Source organism: Lepeophtheirus salmonis, chromosome 14 (genome assembly GCF_016086655.4).
Source record: "Lepeophtheirus salmonis chromosome 14, UVic_Lsal_1.4, whole genome shotgun sequence".
In the NCBI taxonomy this organism is placed as follows: domain Eukaryota; kingdom Metazoa; phylum Arthropoda; class Copepoda; order Siphonostomatoida; family Caligidae; genus Lepeophtheirus; species Lepeophtheirus salmonis.
In genome coordinates this window covers 4,649,025-4,665,556 of record NC_052144.2, presented here as the reverse complement: position 1 = coordinate 4,665,556, position 16,532 = coordinate 4,649,025, and the positions used below count along the sequence as shown (strand labels likewise).

Here is a 16,532-nt window from a genome sequence, read left to right as displayed (position 1 = left end):
ATAATTATTTCTCTCTTTAATTACACAGTCATCTTCCTTTTTGTGTATGCAGATCACTCATGTCCATGGAAAAAAGAGAACTCTTAACTCCTACCCTTTAGTATCTCTCTCTCTCTTTCTCTCTGACTCGTACCTACTACTCCGTCTTTGTTTGTCAACAGCAAAGATGGTGACGAACAGAAAGAAAAAAATACGCAACGGATACAGAACTAAAAAGTCACTTATTATTTTTCAAAAAATATATACATGAAAATAATTAATTGATAATTCTTTTAAAAGATATATATATATATATACAATACACCAAATATTGATTTACTACATAATACATGTATGTATATTTGCCTGCCTGCTGCCTTTCTTAAACTGTTTGATTTTCTATCGCCTCTACAAACTAAATGTATTTCTTCATCATTATTCAAATGTGAAGAAAAATGCTTATATTGAAAAATTTTACAATTAATTGTGCGGATTTTTTAATATATATAATGCATAAAATAATCGTATTTGATATATTTCTCAAGTCTGTTTATTAGCATCAGCTTCTTGGGAGTCCATAGCTTCTTTTAACTTTTCATGATAGACCAAAGAGTTTCTGAGATTCACCAAGGCCAGTTCTTCCATCTCGGGGAATAACTTAAGTGTTTGTTTGTGTATAGATTTATATATTGTATTGTTTATGAAAAGAGAGAAAAAAAATTATTAGTGTTTGGGGGAGTGTTTAGGCCCTGTTATTCTAAGAATGAATGTTAAAGAGTCCTCATACCCTATTAATAGATTCAAAAAGCGGAAGAAGAACAAATCTGATGAAACCAATTTGTGCTGTTGCTTTGGTAACACGATCCCGATCCATAAAAGGAGCTATAGGTAAGCTTTCTTTTTTTTCAATGTCCGACTATATAATAATGACTCTAGAATCTTATGAAGTGTAAGTGGAGGGATTTTTGTAGATTACCTGATGGAAGTATTCTTCCAGAAGACAATCTACCCAAGGATCCGCCACATTTGTCATTCGACACTCATTTGAGACGTCACAAGCTTTGATTAAAATCATTTTTAAAGAATTCAAATGTTCTTCGGATTTAAAATCGAATCCATCATCAATTTTTTGTTTAAAAGCATCCAAGATCTCAGCATGGCGTGCCATGTCCGTTGCCAAAATTAGTATGATCATGTCCTTAATTAAAGATAAAATGTACATATATGAAAATATAAAGGGCTCCTCGATTAAAAAAATAATTACTCCTCTGATCTCCTTGGACACTTCAGTTCCACAATTCGCGAAAATGTTGCACTCAGCTATTGAAAGTATTTTAAAACACATGGCACAGTGGTGATTCTCCAGAGGGGACATGTCATTGTAGCGGATAGATAGATCTGTTCGAGCATTTATTTGATAAGTGTTATTGAATCCTGGATGATCCAAGTCGTGACATATGCAGGCTGTTATTAAAACAGACAAGTCCTTTATGGACAAGTGTTCATTCAACTTGCAAGTGTGAATGAGGACATACATCATTTGAGTGACGCTGAAACTATGTCTGAAATTGTGGAATGGATTATTTCGATATCCCTCTTGAACTCGAATGAGAAATTTTTTGAGTATGATTGGATTGATTTCCAATTCGTCCACTATCCCTAACTCATAATACATTTCTTCTAAAAGAATTAACATCTGAAAATAAGTGATACATAATATGATATTTTTTTGTTTTTGTTTTTTGAGCCAAAAAAGAATTTGTATATAAGACTTCACCTCGTTCGGCTCCCATTGCCACATATTGAATCCTGGTGTTTTAAGAGCTTCCTTCGTTTCTTCTGATAGTTTATATTTGTTGTATTGTGGCAATGACTGACTATGAGATGATATGGTCTCTTTCTCAGATGTTGGAGAATAGTAATATTCAGGCATCGTAACACAAGGTCTTTAATAGCAACAAAGGGAGAAGGATTTTTATTATTATTTACACTCATTCATGATGTGTTTACCTGAGCCTATTGTAGTCCAAGGTGTTTCTGGATCTGTTATAAATGGAGTCACGAAGCTCCACTAAGTCTAATTTATACTTTTCCATCTCAACTAATCTTCGTCCTTCCTCTGTGAATAATATATATATATATATTAAACAAAAATGAAATTTAAAGAGTGACGTCCATATAGCAATTAACCCTTTGTTTTGTTATACTGTTATACATTAAATGCTTTATTCCGGGTTGTATTTTATATTGTACATACAATGTAAAGGAAGAGGGGAAAATGTTTTTGTGATTATTAAAATCTATGAAATGAAATCTAACCTAGCCTAGCAACAAAGCAAGCAATCATACCTTCTTGCGAAGCTCAAGAAGAGAGACTGAGAGAGAAAGTAGAATAATAGGATATTATTCATAATTTTATATAGGAATGCAACTCTATTATCCAAGTGATTGTTCCTTAATCCACCAGTTTTGGTGGATCGCTGAATGATTTATTAAGTACGGGCATACTATAACCTATAAATTCTGATCCGGGTATCTCATTTCATATTTTCAAAGATCCATAATTATTCATAAAAAAGTTGAAAAATTAAATTTTAAATATTAAATTTTTTGGAAAAAATTTCAATAATCAATAGCTATCCACAAAAAATTTCAAATATTCAATTTTTTGTTCTGCTGCATGATTTTCCCAAAAGTTCTAGATAAAAGTAGAAAATCCTTAATTTGGGGAGGGCGACAGCCCCCCAGCCCACCCCCACCATTTTCCAGGAAATTGTATTTGAGTGGGATCCCCCAGAAACAATTTTCCAAGTAGGAGAAAATATCGGGATCCCGTTAGTATATAATCAATACTGTGGAATTTCAGTATTTCTTTTTATATTTTCAGAAGAAATGATACCTTTTAAGTTAGTTCTACTTTCATAATATATTCTCATGTTCTTTATTTTTATCATTGGCACTACTTAAGGGTGGTGCACTGGTCGTTGTTTTTTAAGAGCCCCGTGCTTTTTGAATTCCGTAATCTGATCCAACCAGCATCAAAAAATATTAAATGAGTAAAGAGTCATTTTTTGTAGATTATATGTAATTAAATGAAACTTTTAGCATAAAATAAACGTTTAAGGGGTGTAAAACACGAATAAATCCAGGGAAAGCGGGATCCCGAAAGAAAAAACTTCTCAATGACAATGAAAGTTGTTTTAATTTGATTGTATTCAAGACTACTTTACTTCTTGGGCCATCGCCAGGTAGTAAGTAGCTTGTAGTAAGGAAATAATATGACTGTGTAAAGAAAATACAGACAGTACTCTAGAACTATATTTACGTATTATGATTTGATAATGACTAAGTATGTAAGTTAGTCGGTTTGAACTTTTTTTTCATAAAAAAAGATGAACAGGCGAGAGTAGATAATTTTCTTCTCCCTCTTTCATGATTCTCTTAGTCATATATAATAACTAAATAATTAATATGTTTTGCATGATATTATTATAGTTTTGAAACAAAGCCAGTCAGAGCAAGTTTCATTTCTATTAGGACTATATTTATGTGTCTTTGTTCTCAATGAACTTGTTGTTGTGGTTGTTTGAGTCTAATAGAGGGCGTGCTATGTTACTTACATATAAATAATAGGAATCATTCAACATAATATTACAATGGAATAAAAAGTACGAAATGGTCTTTGTATAACAAGGAGAGACGTTATGACTGAAACAGAGAGTTTGAGACAGACATGACAGTATGTATGTAGAGGGGGTAGAGAAAGAGAGAACTATTAGATATGAGACTAGTTACTACTCACTATCAACACGTCTTTCTAATGCATTCATTTTCTGGATAACTTCCTTTTTCATGTCCTCAACCATAAATACTTTATGAAATTGTTTACCAACTTCTTTCACCGTAACGGCAATGATATCACTAGCTATGGAGTAAAAATAAATAAAAATCGTTAATCACCCTCCTACCTCCAACCATTGGCATTCCTGTAACTTGTTAAACGTAACTCCCTTTATTCTGTTATTTTATTATATAACATATGATGCATGTACAAGTTGTCACGTGTGCCTGGTATACGCAAATTGTACAAGTTCCAACTCAAAAGCGAGTGAGATGATGAATAAAGAGGATTTGGGGCCTTTCGTAGTTACTACCCGAATAGGTGTTTTCTATTATTCAAAGCTGTTGTTATCATTACTCTTGAAGAGAGAACATATAACAGGGGTCTCTGCAGAATTATTATTATTTTTTATTTTATTTGGGGGTGAATTATTTTGAAAAAAAATCCAAAAACCACAATTTTTGGGATAAAAGTTTGACAAATTCAAAAATCTATAGCTGCTGACTCAAATTTTCCAAAAAAAAATATCAATTTTCAATTTTTCCAAAAATTTCATTTTTGGGAAAAAATTAAATTTCATGCATAATTTTTTTTTTTTTTTAAATATTAATTTTTGTCGAAAAATTTCAAAAATCCAAAGCTATTGACAGAAAATGTAATTTTCCGTAAGCAAAAATATTGAAAAATTAAATTTTTTAGTAAAAACAAAAAACATCCTTAAATGGGGGGGATAAAGCCCCTGCAGACGCCCCTACACCCTTGTATAAGTATAAAGTAATTACAAGTGCGTGAAAGACGAAAAACAATATTAAAGATTTGTTACGGAGTAATCAGCGTTAGTCCTTCTTGGACTTGGAGTAGATTTGAGGATCCACATTCATTCCTATTGTTCTTGCTAGAACATTCTTACAATTGTCAGTGTGAACAAGTTTATTTTTGCTAGTATTTTTTTTACCATCCGGGGAGATCATATTATTTTCAACTACGGATTTGTCAATTTGTTGTTAATAACCAGGGAAAATATATAGGTCATTAAAAAAAAATTGTCATTACAAAAATGTCCATTTCATCTAGAGTATAAAATTGATCATCCCAAATAAAATTTCAAAACAAATTGCAATAGTTTTACCCCCATACCCCTAAAGGCAAATTCTAGCAATGGCTCTGCTTAGAGTCCGTACTTGTAATGAGGATAAAGGATAGTTGATTCCTTAATGGTGTAATTTTGGATCATTTTGATGAAAAGTACCAATTGTGAGGCACATTATAAACTTAAAATGGCTTATATAGGTTATGTACATAATAAATAAGTAATTTTAATTGTAGATCAAAATGGAAGTAATAGCATACAGTTTATGTGTGTGTGTCATTTATGGATGCCCAAGCCGTTGGACCTAGGAGGCTGAAACTTTCCATGGATACCGATTTTCGGGAGGATTATATAACAAAAACACATAAAAATGGTTTTTGGAGCTCAAGGAGGCTAGATAAGAGGATGAGTTAAAAATAAACAAAGTGACTTGTGTCTCAAAAAACAACTACATATGTAATTATACGAATAAGGACGTTTTCAACATTTATTCCAAATCCAAAAATATATGGGCATAAAACAAAAATCGCTTAAAATTGCAGCTTCGTTTTTTTCAGGTGCAAAAAAATGGATGTACACTGGATGTAATATTGGAATTGTATATAAACTAAAGTTTGTAGAAATTTGTCTGGAAATTCGATTGTATATAAATTTGAAAAATAAAAATATGTGTTTAACTGAAATATCTGTCATTTTTTGAATATTTTTTTTTTTTTGTCTTTAATTTTATCCAACGTCAAATTTTAATTCTTAAGAAAAAATGCCATAAAATGATGTATTTTCGTCATAAAATTTTAATCCTTTACTTTACATAGACTATATAGTATATTCAATTTTTGCAATTTTTTTTTTTTTTTTTTTTGCAATATTTGCAAAAGTGAACCAGATACCGAGGCTTATTGTATCGACGACATTATTCTCCATATTTTTTTTTAGTTTTGCAAGTACTAAAAAATCTTGATAGGCTATGGTTCCTATTTACAATGCCAATAAATGCTATTGTCTACTTTTTTGGTAAATTTGTGCTTATTAATGCTTGTCCCCACAAAAGAATGTATAATTAATAAGAAGCAAATATATCACCCATTGTCAATGTGATTTCCCGCTCTCTCCTTACCCTGAGCAACACTGGGTAACCCTTTGGTAGTAAATAAATAAAACGTAATTGTAACTTGTACAATCTGTTTTTACAGGTTACAACTTGTATAGAAATCACAACTTGTACAAGGCATATATGTATTTATATTTCCTTAACCTAGCACATACTTACAATTCGAATTATAGCCACTAATATGGACTTTGTAAGGATTGCTGTATTATTCCGAAGGTATAGAAAATACATGAAAATAGATTACATAATATTTGAAATGATTAAAACGAGAGAGAGGCAACCTTTGAGTATTGTTGAGCATGCTAGGACTCATGGCAATAAGAGTTCCATCCTTGGATTTCAATACGATGTTTGTGAAACGCGTTAAGCCCACACACGTGGCAATCTGATCATTCATGTCCCGTAGGGAACTGTAACGGTCGTACATAACCTGTTGACATCAGTTGTATTATATATAAATATAATTGGATTAATTTGGCCATATATTAGCTAATGATGGCTCAGAACTTGCCTTAATGACTTTGCGATCATGGAGCAAGTATAAATGACCCTGACGTTTAGAGATACCTGTTCCCATGATTGACAGTAGGTTGGAAAACATTTAATCCTGGACTTGGTATAGACTCTCAATTTCCATAACAAAGGTATACAACCGTATGTTGTATATTCCTCATTGCTCTCATATTCATGCTTATCACAAAGGCGCTCCTCATATCCTCAGCATTTTGCCTTAAATCCCTGGAAATAAATTCTGTGCGAATAAAATATATACCGTGGCGTCCACAGGATTTTTTTTTTTGTTAATGGGCTTAATTTTTTGTAAAAAAATTTGAAAAATGATTTTTTTTTGCGGAAAATTTCAAAAATTTAATATCAAATATATATGTATATAATTGAAATTTGGGAAAAAAATCAATAATCTACAGCCATTCACTAAAAAAAATGCCCAAAATAATTAAAATATTAAATTTTGTGGAATTTATTTTTTTAAAGCTATTCTCAAAAGATTTGATTTTTTTGGAGGAAAATTCATAAGTCCACAGCTGTTTAAATTTTTTACAAATATTTACAAAATATTAAGTTTTTGAGATAAAAATTTCAAAAATCCATAGTAAATAGCTATTCACAGAAAATAAAAATTTTTGCAAAAAAAAAAAAAAATTTGAAAAATTAAATTAATTTTCAAATATTAGTTTATAAAAAAATTAAATTAAATTTCAAATATTAGTTTTATTAAAAAATTCAAATTTAAATTTCAAATATCAGTTTATAAAAAAATTCAAATTTAAATTTTCTAATAAAAGGGGGGGGGGTCTACAGCCCCTTCCCTGAGGACTCCCCTGGTACATAGTAAGATCAATGTATATTTGTGGTGAGTCAACACGAGGACAATCTTAACAAAATATAAGGGAAAGTGAAAAAATATGCAAAATTCTAGCAATTTGTTGCCAAATTTATGGGATGAGCTGAGACTTACCCAAGAAAATATACTATAGTTAAGGCCCTTCATTTAATTTAGGAGACTTAATTTAACCCGTATAGCATTTCAAATAAAATGCTCAATATTTCATTGATATATTTTGGGTTAATTATAGGCTTTGTATTGTATAAATATAGGTATAACCTTCACAAGGGCGTCAGTAGGATTATATATATATTTTTTTGTTTTAGGTATTTATTTTAAAGAAAATTCCAAAAATTAAAAATTTTTGTAAAAAGATTTTAAAATGCATTTTTTTCAAACAAAAATTTCCAAAATCCATAGCTATTCTCAAAAAATTTCAAAAATCTACAGCTGTTCACACAAAAAATAAATTTTATAGAAACTTTTTTTGTAAATTCACAGCTGTTGCCAAAAATCTTGAGATATTATTTTTTTTTAAAAAGAAAATTCAAATATTATATTATTTACAAACAAAAAAAATTTAAAAATCCATACCTATTCACAAAAAATTAAATTTTTACTAAAAAAATTTTAAAATATCTATAGCTATTTGCAGTAAATTAAATTTTTTCGAAAGAAATTTCAAATATTAAATTTCAAAAAAAAATGAAATATTAAATTTTCTAGTTAAAAGCAAAAATTCCTATTTTTTCTGTACCTCTATTATGAAGTAAAATCGATGTTTTTTTTATTTTTCAATTCTGATGCTGAATTTTTGATACTTTTAATGTTGTTTGGAACGCCATCAAAGGATTAATCAGGAATATTTTGTTGAATAATTATTCGTACGATAATTAATTCATCAAAGAATATAATATCCAGACTCCATTTTGAGAAAAATAATTCCAGCTTACTTTAATGTTGAAGGGGGCGGCACATTTGTGAGAATGCCTCTATTTTGAGAAAATTTAAGATGGCTTGTATTTAAAGAAACTATAAGGGAAAGAGGCGTCGTCATGTATATCTATCAAGGATGTTATTTTTTATCTCTAATTATGATTCCTTTAAAATTCTGTATATGCGCTTTTTCATCTCTTACGTAGTTCTGTAATTTAAGAGAAGATAACGTCGTTTCGGACAGGGCTATGTATTTCTCTTTCGAATCAACCAGAAACATAAACTATAGTTAAAGCCATAGTTCATAGTATCTTAATCATAATTGTGCTCGAAAATATTATAAAAGTTATTTTAAAACAAAATTATATAACCCTAATCATCTACGAAGGGTATTTATATTCGATATTTTTTGATCGAGGTTAGGTGAATCCCGAATATGATTCATCTTCATAATTTTTATTTACTATTTATTTCAACCATCTTGTCTCTCTTTCCTTTTTAGTCTCTTTAGGTATATGTATACAAATTCTACGTCATATAATACATATAACGCTCATTGTTGTATCATAATGTTATTCTCTTCTTTAGAAGTACTAATCAAGCAGAATAAATAAAGGAGAAAAACCTAGAACAAAAGTAGGAATGCCTCTTTTGGTCTGCAAAAAATTAAAGGTAGTAGAAAATGGATAAAAACTTGCTCCTTTCCTCCTCCCCATTTCCAGATAATTAAATTTTTTGGAAACAAAAAACCATAGCTTTTCTCCATTAAGTATTTTCGTTTTTTTAATTTCAAAAATATTTCAGAAAAAAATTTCAAAAATCCACAGGTATGCATAAAAAATTAAATTTTGTAGATTTTTTTCTCAAAAACCATAGCTTTTCTACAAAAAATATTATTTTTTGAATTTTTTTTCAAAAATCCACAGCTGCTCATAAAAATTAAATTTTTGAATCTTTTTTTTTTCAAAAATCCACAACAATTTACAAAAAAATTAAATTTTTATGATAAAAAACTTCAAAAATCTACAGCTCTTCACAAAAAATAAATTTTTTGTTAAAAAATTTGAAAAATGATATTTTTGAAAGAAAATTTCAAATGTTAAATTTTCTATTAAAAAGCAATAATTCTTCAAATTGGACGAGGGATGGGGGAGCTACAGTCCCTCTAGCCGATCCCCTGCGACGCACTTGCATATTTATTTAGATCAATTACAACAATATTTCGTCATGAGGATGTGAAAAAGTCATTGCCAAATGGTTTTCTTTAACACGCCCTTACGTCACTGTTGCTCTGTATTTTGTTATCAGCTATCGAAGTGTCTATTTCTCCCCCCACACACACACCAGTGCTCTGAATATACTATGAACAATTCCCAACAATCATTGAATAATAATTCACTAGTTGGAAAGAATAGGCCTAGAATGGACTAATTACTAACTTGAATTTGTTTAATTTATTCTGTTTCTTTTTAGAATAAAGGTTGCGAGATATAATATTAATATTAAAAAAAATCCAAAAATTAAATTTTATTTAAAAATTAACAGCTGTTGACAAAAAATTAACTTTTTGGAAAAAAAAAAAAATTCAAAATACGTAGGTATTCTCAAAAAATTTCAAAAATCCATACGCGTTCTCTATTTTGTTCGAAAAAAATTTCAAAAATCCTGAGCTATTCACAAAAAATGACTTTTTTGGAAGAACATTTCATAAATCCTTAGCTGCTCATAAAAAATTTAATTTTTTGAAAGAAAATTCCAAAAATGTTCCTGAAGTCCTCTATTGTGGCTGCATAGGACAACTAGTCAGAGGAGTTTGTCATCAACTCCTGCATGGCCTTCAGGCGACGTGTAAAGGCTGGGATTTATATACAAAGGAGGTCATATTGAGTGATATTTTTTTTTTGCAAAAACCTTGTCTACATGTTTTTTTAACATTATTTTTTTGCTTACTATCAAAAATATAAAATTATTTATGTATTGATAAATCCATCACTCGCGTCCAAGTATTTTTGTCCTACCCTGTATGTATATAATCCTGTGGAAGCCCCTCAACTAGTTTGGGGTAAATTAATTCTACTACAAATTCTTTTGGGGAAACGCAAAAAAAAGTTACCCGACCTCTGACTTAGATTGAGGGTACAACTATTTTTGACATCCTTAGGACATACGACATTCATACTTAAAATGAATACCTTTATCGTATTTCATTTCTAACATAGTGATTGCTCTAACATATAGTATCTACATGTTACATATTATAGATAATATATATTAGTATAAGTCTTGGAACGTTTCTAACTGACAATGTTATACACATTACATAACTCCTGAGTGAGTAATTTTTCTTTATTTGCCAATTCTGTTTTTCATTTTTCAAGTCCTTCAAAGAGTAAAAAAAGTGGGGGTTTCAAAGTTATTATGGAGGATAATGATGATAGCGTGGCCTTTGGGGATTTTTCTCAAGAAGAGAAAGTTTTTGTTCTGCTTGTATCTATGTACATTAGATGGTCTAGTAATGGACAAAACTATGTTTGTTTATCGAACGTATGAATGATTTGAGTAGGTATACACATCTACGAGTATATATCTTGCATTTCAAATGTTACATAATTCTTTATAAACACTACTTTTGCACTATTGTATACAGGAGCATCTGCAGGGGTGGGCTGTTGGGGCAGTATCCCTCTCCCCTAAATTAAGGAATTTCTGTTTTTTTCCAAAAAATTTAATTTTATGTCAACTCCTCTGGATTTTCGAATTTTTTTTCAAACAAATTATATTTGTTGTGAATAGCTGTTGTTTGTTGAATATTAGAAAATTTTGTTTCAAAAATTTAATATATGATATAATGTTTTAGAAATTTTTTAATTTTTTGACAATTTTTTTTTCAAAACCCAAGCCCCCCTCTATCCCCCAAACAAAAAAAAAAAAAAAAAAGTACAAATATAATCCTAAGGACTACCCCTGGCATACAATGGTGTAGTATCGTGTCGGTCCTTATTAATTATATCCAGTACAGTCTTCTGGTCCTTCAGACTGTTGGTCCTTATAAGATTTCTATTAAGAACATTGCACATATCTTGCAAAAATATTCATTTTTTTTTCATTATAATGCAATAAAAGACAAACCTATTATATTTTTACTTAGTAAAATAATTTATTCTATTATATAACGGAATAATTAAAATAAGGAAAAAGACTCTTAATGACGTCACGATTTACCTTCTTTAAGGACCAACAAGGTGGACAAGACTGGTCTGTGGTCGTAAACAAGGGCTAATACAGCACTACCAACCAGTGGTGTTGCTGGTGTACTGAGTTGATATACTGGACCGGCAAAAATTATCAGCAAGTTTGGACTCCTTCAGTCACACATTTCCGTTCATCCTTTGATGTTTGAAAAATTCAATGATTTCCGTTCATTTTATTAAAATGATCACAACAATGACGTTGAACTTAGGCCTCTGCGACCTATGTGACTGCAGTAGGCCCTTGTTTTGATTTAAAAAATAAGTTTGACGTTTATTTTCTAAAAAAATGTTATTTGAGAGAGAAATAATGAGGAAAAAAAATCTACTGCAAATTTTCATAAAAAAAAGAAAAGAAAGGCCCTTCTTTTATTAGAATGAGTGCAAATACTTATTTTGAGATGGGGAAGGGTGTGTAAGTAGGGTCATTCCAAATAAATTTTTTGCTGTTATTAAATATTCTAATTTTTTCGCAAAAAAAACTTTTCTCTTTATGACGAGGGTTGTTAATTGAAAAAGCTTGAGAATAACTGCACTCATATCTTTTTGAGCTACTACATACCAAAATAAGTTTTTTATTTCAGAAAGGTGCCTGCTTGCTTTAAAATATTATAACTAGAAATTGAATTTTTGTAGAGGCCGAGGAGAAGGTGGAAGCGAGACATATGACCTTACATAAGTTTATAAGGTCATTTCTCATATTTTTTGATAACTATTAGATTCAAATAGTCGAATGTATACATAAAAAAGAGACATACGATAGGCGTGATTTTGGGATTAAATAATTTCATACAAATTGTCATTTATAAATTCTAAAGGCAGAATTTTTGTATACAGCTATATTTTGGACTATTTAAATATAATCAATGTCTTTTTCCTATGAAAATATGGAAAATTGCATTTTGAAGTTGTGCTATGCCAATGTTGTAATTTCTCAGTTCTTCTATACTATTTGTGGCAGGTTTTGCTTAAGCCTTAGCATACATGTTTCTAGTATTAAAAGCCTCAGCTCCCTCTTATATAATTTTGGGAGGAGAAAATGAACTACAGCTGTAAAGATAAACTTCTACATCTAAAATAATGAAGGGGAAATATTATACAGGGTCGTTGAAATAAATCTGGACCATCTTTAACTACATTCTGAACAAGAAAGAAAACCTTTTTCTCGATTATTTCATTTTTAAAGTGAGAGGTTGACCCTTAGCTTTTAGTTAGTTGCGTAACTTTTAATTCAAAACAAGTGTTCAGGATGTAGAAAACACGGAGGAACACCATAATCGAATTTGCACCCCTGCATACATCAAGAAGATGCTTAGATATCCAAAAAGCACAGTCTAGAACCACTGGAAGGAGGAGGGGGTATGTAAGAGAAAGTCCCACAAGTCCTAGACTGATCAAAAACGCACTCCCATATTCTTTGTAGGCCTGAAAAGTCTTCTCCTGGGACTCAGATTAACGCTCTTTCCAAAAATAACCAAGTAAGCATGACAACAGTCTCCAGGGCCATAAAAACTGGCCTGAGGATGAATCCATACCGCTTCTACAAAAGACGTATCCTTACAGACAAAATGAAAGCAACTCGAGCAACTCATGGAAGAAAACTGCTGAACATTTTGAAGTCCACTGGTAAATGTATCATCTTTTATTCGGATGAGAAACAATGGACTGTCGACAGATCCCACATCATCCAGAACGACAAATGGTTGGCTGCAGAGAGAGCCAATGACCTGCACGTCTTTAAAAATAGGTTTCCGGGCAGCATAATGCCCCTTGGGATCATTTGGAGCAACGGCAGTGTGATGGCTCCCATCTTCTTTGAGTCAAAAGAGAGGATGGTTGCCATCAAGTACTGTGCACTCCTGCCTGACCAAGTGATATCTTGGATAAATGCTGAGGGCAATGGTGACCTGGCCCCTCTCACAAGGCCTGCAAGACCCGAAACTTGTTTAAAGAGGAGAAGGTAGGATTTTGAACCCCAACACCTGGCCCTCTAACTCCCCTATAGGAATCCCATAGGTTACTTCTTTAAGGGGGAGTTAGAGAGGATGGTCTCTGCCAATTAACACAACATCATCTACTCCTTGAATGCCTATATCATCAAGTAATGAACAAGGTATCCCTTGCGGTCATGGCTTACTAAACTTTAGGCCCTGTTTTTAGCGAATTACTGCCAAGAATGGCAATCACATTCAATGATTTTTTTCTTTTGTATTATTATAACTTGCAAATAATATTTCAAACCTCTACTTGTTTTCCTTATGGATCAGGATACAGTTAAATGTAGTCCGGACTTAACTGAACGACCCTGTAGTTATATTTAAAAAAATATTAATTATTATTTTATTATATATATTTTTTAAATATAATTTTTTAATACCCCAAAGGAAAGCGGGAATTATTCTTACAGAGACTACGACAATCTCTTAAATAATGAACAATAAAGAAAAAATGGAAAGATTAATAATGACAATAATCTATAACGCTTCGTAGAAGCTTTTTAGCGGAACATGTACGGCTCCTGGGTTCGTGACAAACATTGTCCCATTATTTGATTCGAGATAGGTGTTTGGTCCTACAACAAGTTAGATTCCTATCTAAGATCTCTAAAGTTTTAAAATCAGTTTGGGGTAAATTTCTTAATGATCTGTGTGACGACGTCATTAAACCGTGTTCTCAAGCTTTCAAAACAGTTCGGATCAATGATGAATTATACATACAAAGAAATATGTTTATTGGCTTCCGATTAAACTTAAAATTGCATTTGTGGCTTGCACTGAGGGATTAATAACGAGGGTGACTGGCTTCCGTTGGAAGCCTTCTGGTCTTAAATTATATATATATATTTTTTTTTTTTGGGTGATGTACGAGAAATTTCAATGTTGGGTGTGAAAGTGTTAAATTAATTTTAAATGAGTGAGTCTCACGCCCATTGCATTTACAAATATTTGAATCCAATGATATGTAGTTATTATGAATAGAGGTTAATACTTAATCACATTTCCCAACTAGGCTCCAAGCATCCTCTTCAAAGTCCTTTTTCTTTCTTCTTCTGATCCTTTGTATCCTCTGAGTATGTCCTCAAAAAAGTATTCCCTCTCCTCCTCTGATCCCTTTCACAAAATGAGAAATGCTATGAAGCAATGATTAAGAGAAATGTTACCATAGAAATCCGATTAGGCTCTAATTCGATTTTTTTTTCCTGAAAAGAAGAGAAGATCATTTTAATGAGAGAAGAAGTAATTACGAAGTCTTTGGAATTGTCTCTTGTTCATTGTTCTCATGCAATCCTTTCTCTGTCTCTTTGTTTCTTTTTCTTTAATAATCTTTTAAGTAATAATTAATTAGTGTTGTAAATTCGTAGCATGTTCTCGCGTGGAAATTTTGTAAAGTATTTGGCAATATAATCAATGTTTTTGTATATCTTCCAATGCTGTTATTATTATTTGATTATTGAGGAGGGTTTATAAAGGGATAAAGTGTGATCAAGGGTGTGCACGTGCATGAATAACAGATAATAACATTGTTGAATTCAATATATAATTGGGATCAACATTAGAGTACTTATTGTGTCCTTATTTACTTCCTCCTATAGCTAATCTAATAAAGAGTAATGACAACTAAGCAGCTAGTCTACTCAAAAATATTATTGATAACTGTCAGAGTTAGCATATCAATTTTTATTTTTTAGCATAGCTGTGGGGTTACTGAAGCGGGAAAAAGTCTTAAGAACATATTTTAATTGTATTTTTTGATAAGTCTAGGTAGTTTAATTAAAAAGTTCCAGTCTCTTAACTTGAAGCTCATGTTCTGAGCTTTCATTTCGTACCAAGAGTCTGAATTTCTTCTATTTTTAAGTAGTAACTTCTAGAATGACATTAAGGCAATTAATATAATATTTTTAATAAATGAGCTACGACAGTTTGGTTCTCAACCCTCGATTTGATATATGTAATATGTATTCAATATAAAAAAAACTAGAAAAATCCTCACACGTATTATAACTAGATGTGTGGAAAGGACCCAATTCCGATGAACTTAATACCACAACTAAAAGGAAGTCATAAAAAAAGGTTGTAGCCCTCAGACACATCATGTCAGCTGACTCTAGGTATTAATGAATTTAAAGGAGTGCTAATAAAGCTGTAAAATATAGAGTTAATCTCATCTAGAGGTACACATTTTATTTTTTTCAATTTTCTAAAAGTAAATTTAAATGCGAGGTTTTGTGAGGACATTCATTTAACAAAATCATCTGAAAATAGTGCTTGCCACAACTTTTATTCAATATGTGAACCCTCAGCTCTAATAATTGTCAGAATACGAGGCCTTGACTACGTAGTCAGACTCGAGCTTGACCACTCCTTCTTGATGGACGCCTCCAGAGTCTGGACACTCCTGCGAGGAGTAGCACACAACCTCTCCTCCAGTAACATTTAGATAGAGTAGTAGTCCAAGGGACTTTACGTCTGAAGAGTAATGTGGCCACATCTTGAGGTCCCAAAAGTCTGGAAAGTTGTCTCTCAGGAAGGCCAGGGTCTTAGCTGCACAATGACACTCAAACTCAGCTTTGAGTGAAAACAAAGTTGTTCCTGAACTTTTCTCTCACTCAGGGTAGCACTTTCTTTTCCAGAAATTCGATGTCAGTATCTGCAATGAGCCGTTCCTTCCTTTCCACAAAAATGGGATGGCAGACTCCAACAAAGCCCAATACCATAGTTCCGACTGGATTTTTTGTTCTGGAGACAGATCTAGCTGAAACTGAGACATTGTATAGATTTTTGGTTGTGAGCTAGCGTCTTTTCTACTATTTCTCAGTTGCGTTAACGGCGAAAATTTTTATCAGAAAAGAGCAAAACTTTGGACAAATTTTTGTTGGGATTGATAAGATTTAAAATCTTCATTGATCTTTCCAACCGTCTCAGCTTCCTCTGTTAGATGTAAGATTTTCTTTTGTCCTCCTCCGTGATTTGTCACCAATGTCA

The 16,532-nt window shown here is 31.5% G+C and overlaps 1 protein-coding gene and 1 long non-coding RNA gene across 7 annotated transcripts; one reads left to right on the top strand and one right to left on the bottom strand.

Annotated features, from left to right (window-relative positions):
- Positions 1-202: 202 nt before the first annotated feature.
- LOC121128929 (high affinity cGMP-specific 3',5'-cyclic phosphodiesterase 9A) lies at positions 203-14,732 on the bottom strand. 5 transcript variants are annotated; one of them, XM_040724548.2, is made up of 11 exons: positions 14,539-14,732; positions 6,533-6,759; positions 6,303-6,451; positions 6,181-6,221; positions 3,782-3,904; positions 1,990-2,098; positions 1,757-1,925; positions 1,244-1,675; positions 956-1,177; positions 767-895; positions 203-636 (listed from the first exon to the last, which is right to left on the bottom strand). In XM_040724548.2, the coding sequence occupies exons 2-11, from the start codon at positions 6,620-6,622 to the stop codon at positions 520-522; spliced, it is 1,581 nt and encodes a 526-aa protein (XP_040580482.1). In that variant the 5' UTR covers positions 6,623-6,759; positions 14,539-14,732; the 3' UTR covers positions 203-519. The 5 variants fall into 5 exon arrangements, with proteins under 5 accessions (XP_040580482.1, XP_071749511.1, XP_071749509.1 ...); XM_071893410.1 differs by having other exon boundaries at positions 6,533-6,772; positions 14,539-14,689; XM_071893408.1 differs by lacking the exon at positions 14,539-14,732 and having other exon boundaries at positions 1,244-1,925; positions 6,533-6,754.
- On the top strand, positions 727-5,593 carry LOC139907179 (uncharacterized). Of its 2 annotated transcripts, XR_011783618.1 has the most exons (3): positions 727-867; positions 2,403-2,475; positions 5,147-5,593. It is a non-coding gene; the product is annotated as an uncharacterized lncRNA (long non-coding RNA). The 2 variants fall into 2 exon arrangements; XR_011783617.1 differs by lacking the exon at positions 727-867 and having other exon boundaries at positions 2,336-2,475.
- Positions 14,733-16,532: the final 1,800 nt, after the last annotated feature.

Bases quoted from the DNA above. Each gene is read 5' to 3' on its own strand.
- LOC121128929 (XM_071893407.1), bottom strand. From the start codon at position 6,622: ATGTTTTCCAACCTACTGTCAATCATGGGAACAGGTATCTCTAAACGT. The intron at 6,452-6,532 runs GCAAGTTCTGAG...TGATGTCAACAG, and splicing joins ATGATCGCAAAGTCATTAAG to GTTATGTACGACCGTTACAG. The intron at 896-955 runs GTAATCTACAAA...ATTATTATATAG, and splicing joins TGGAAGAATACTTCCATCAG to TCGGACATTGAAAAAAAAGA.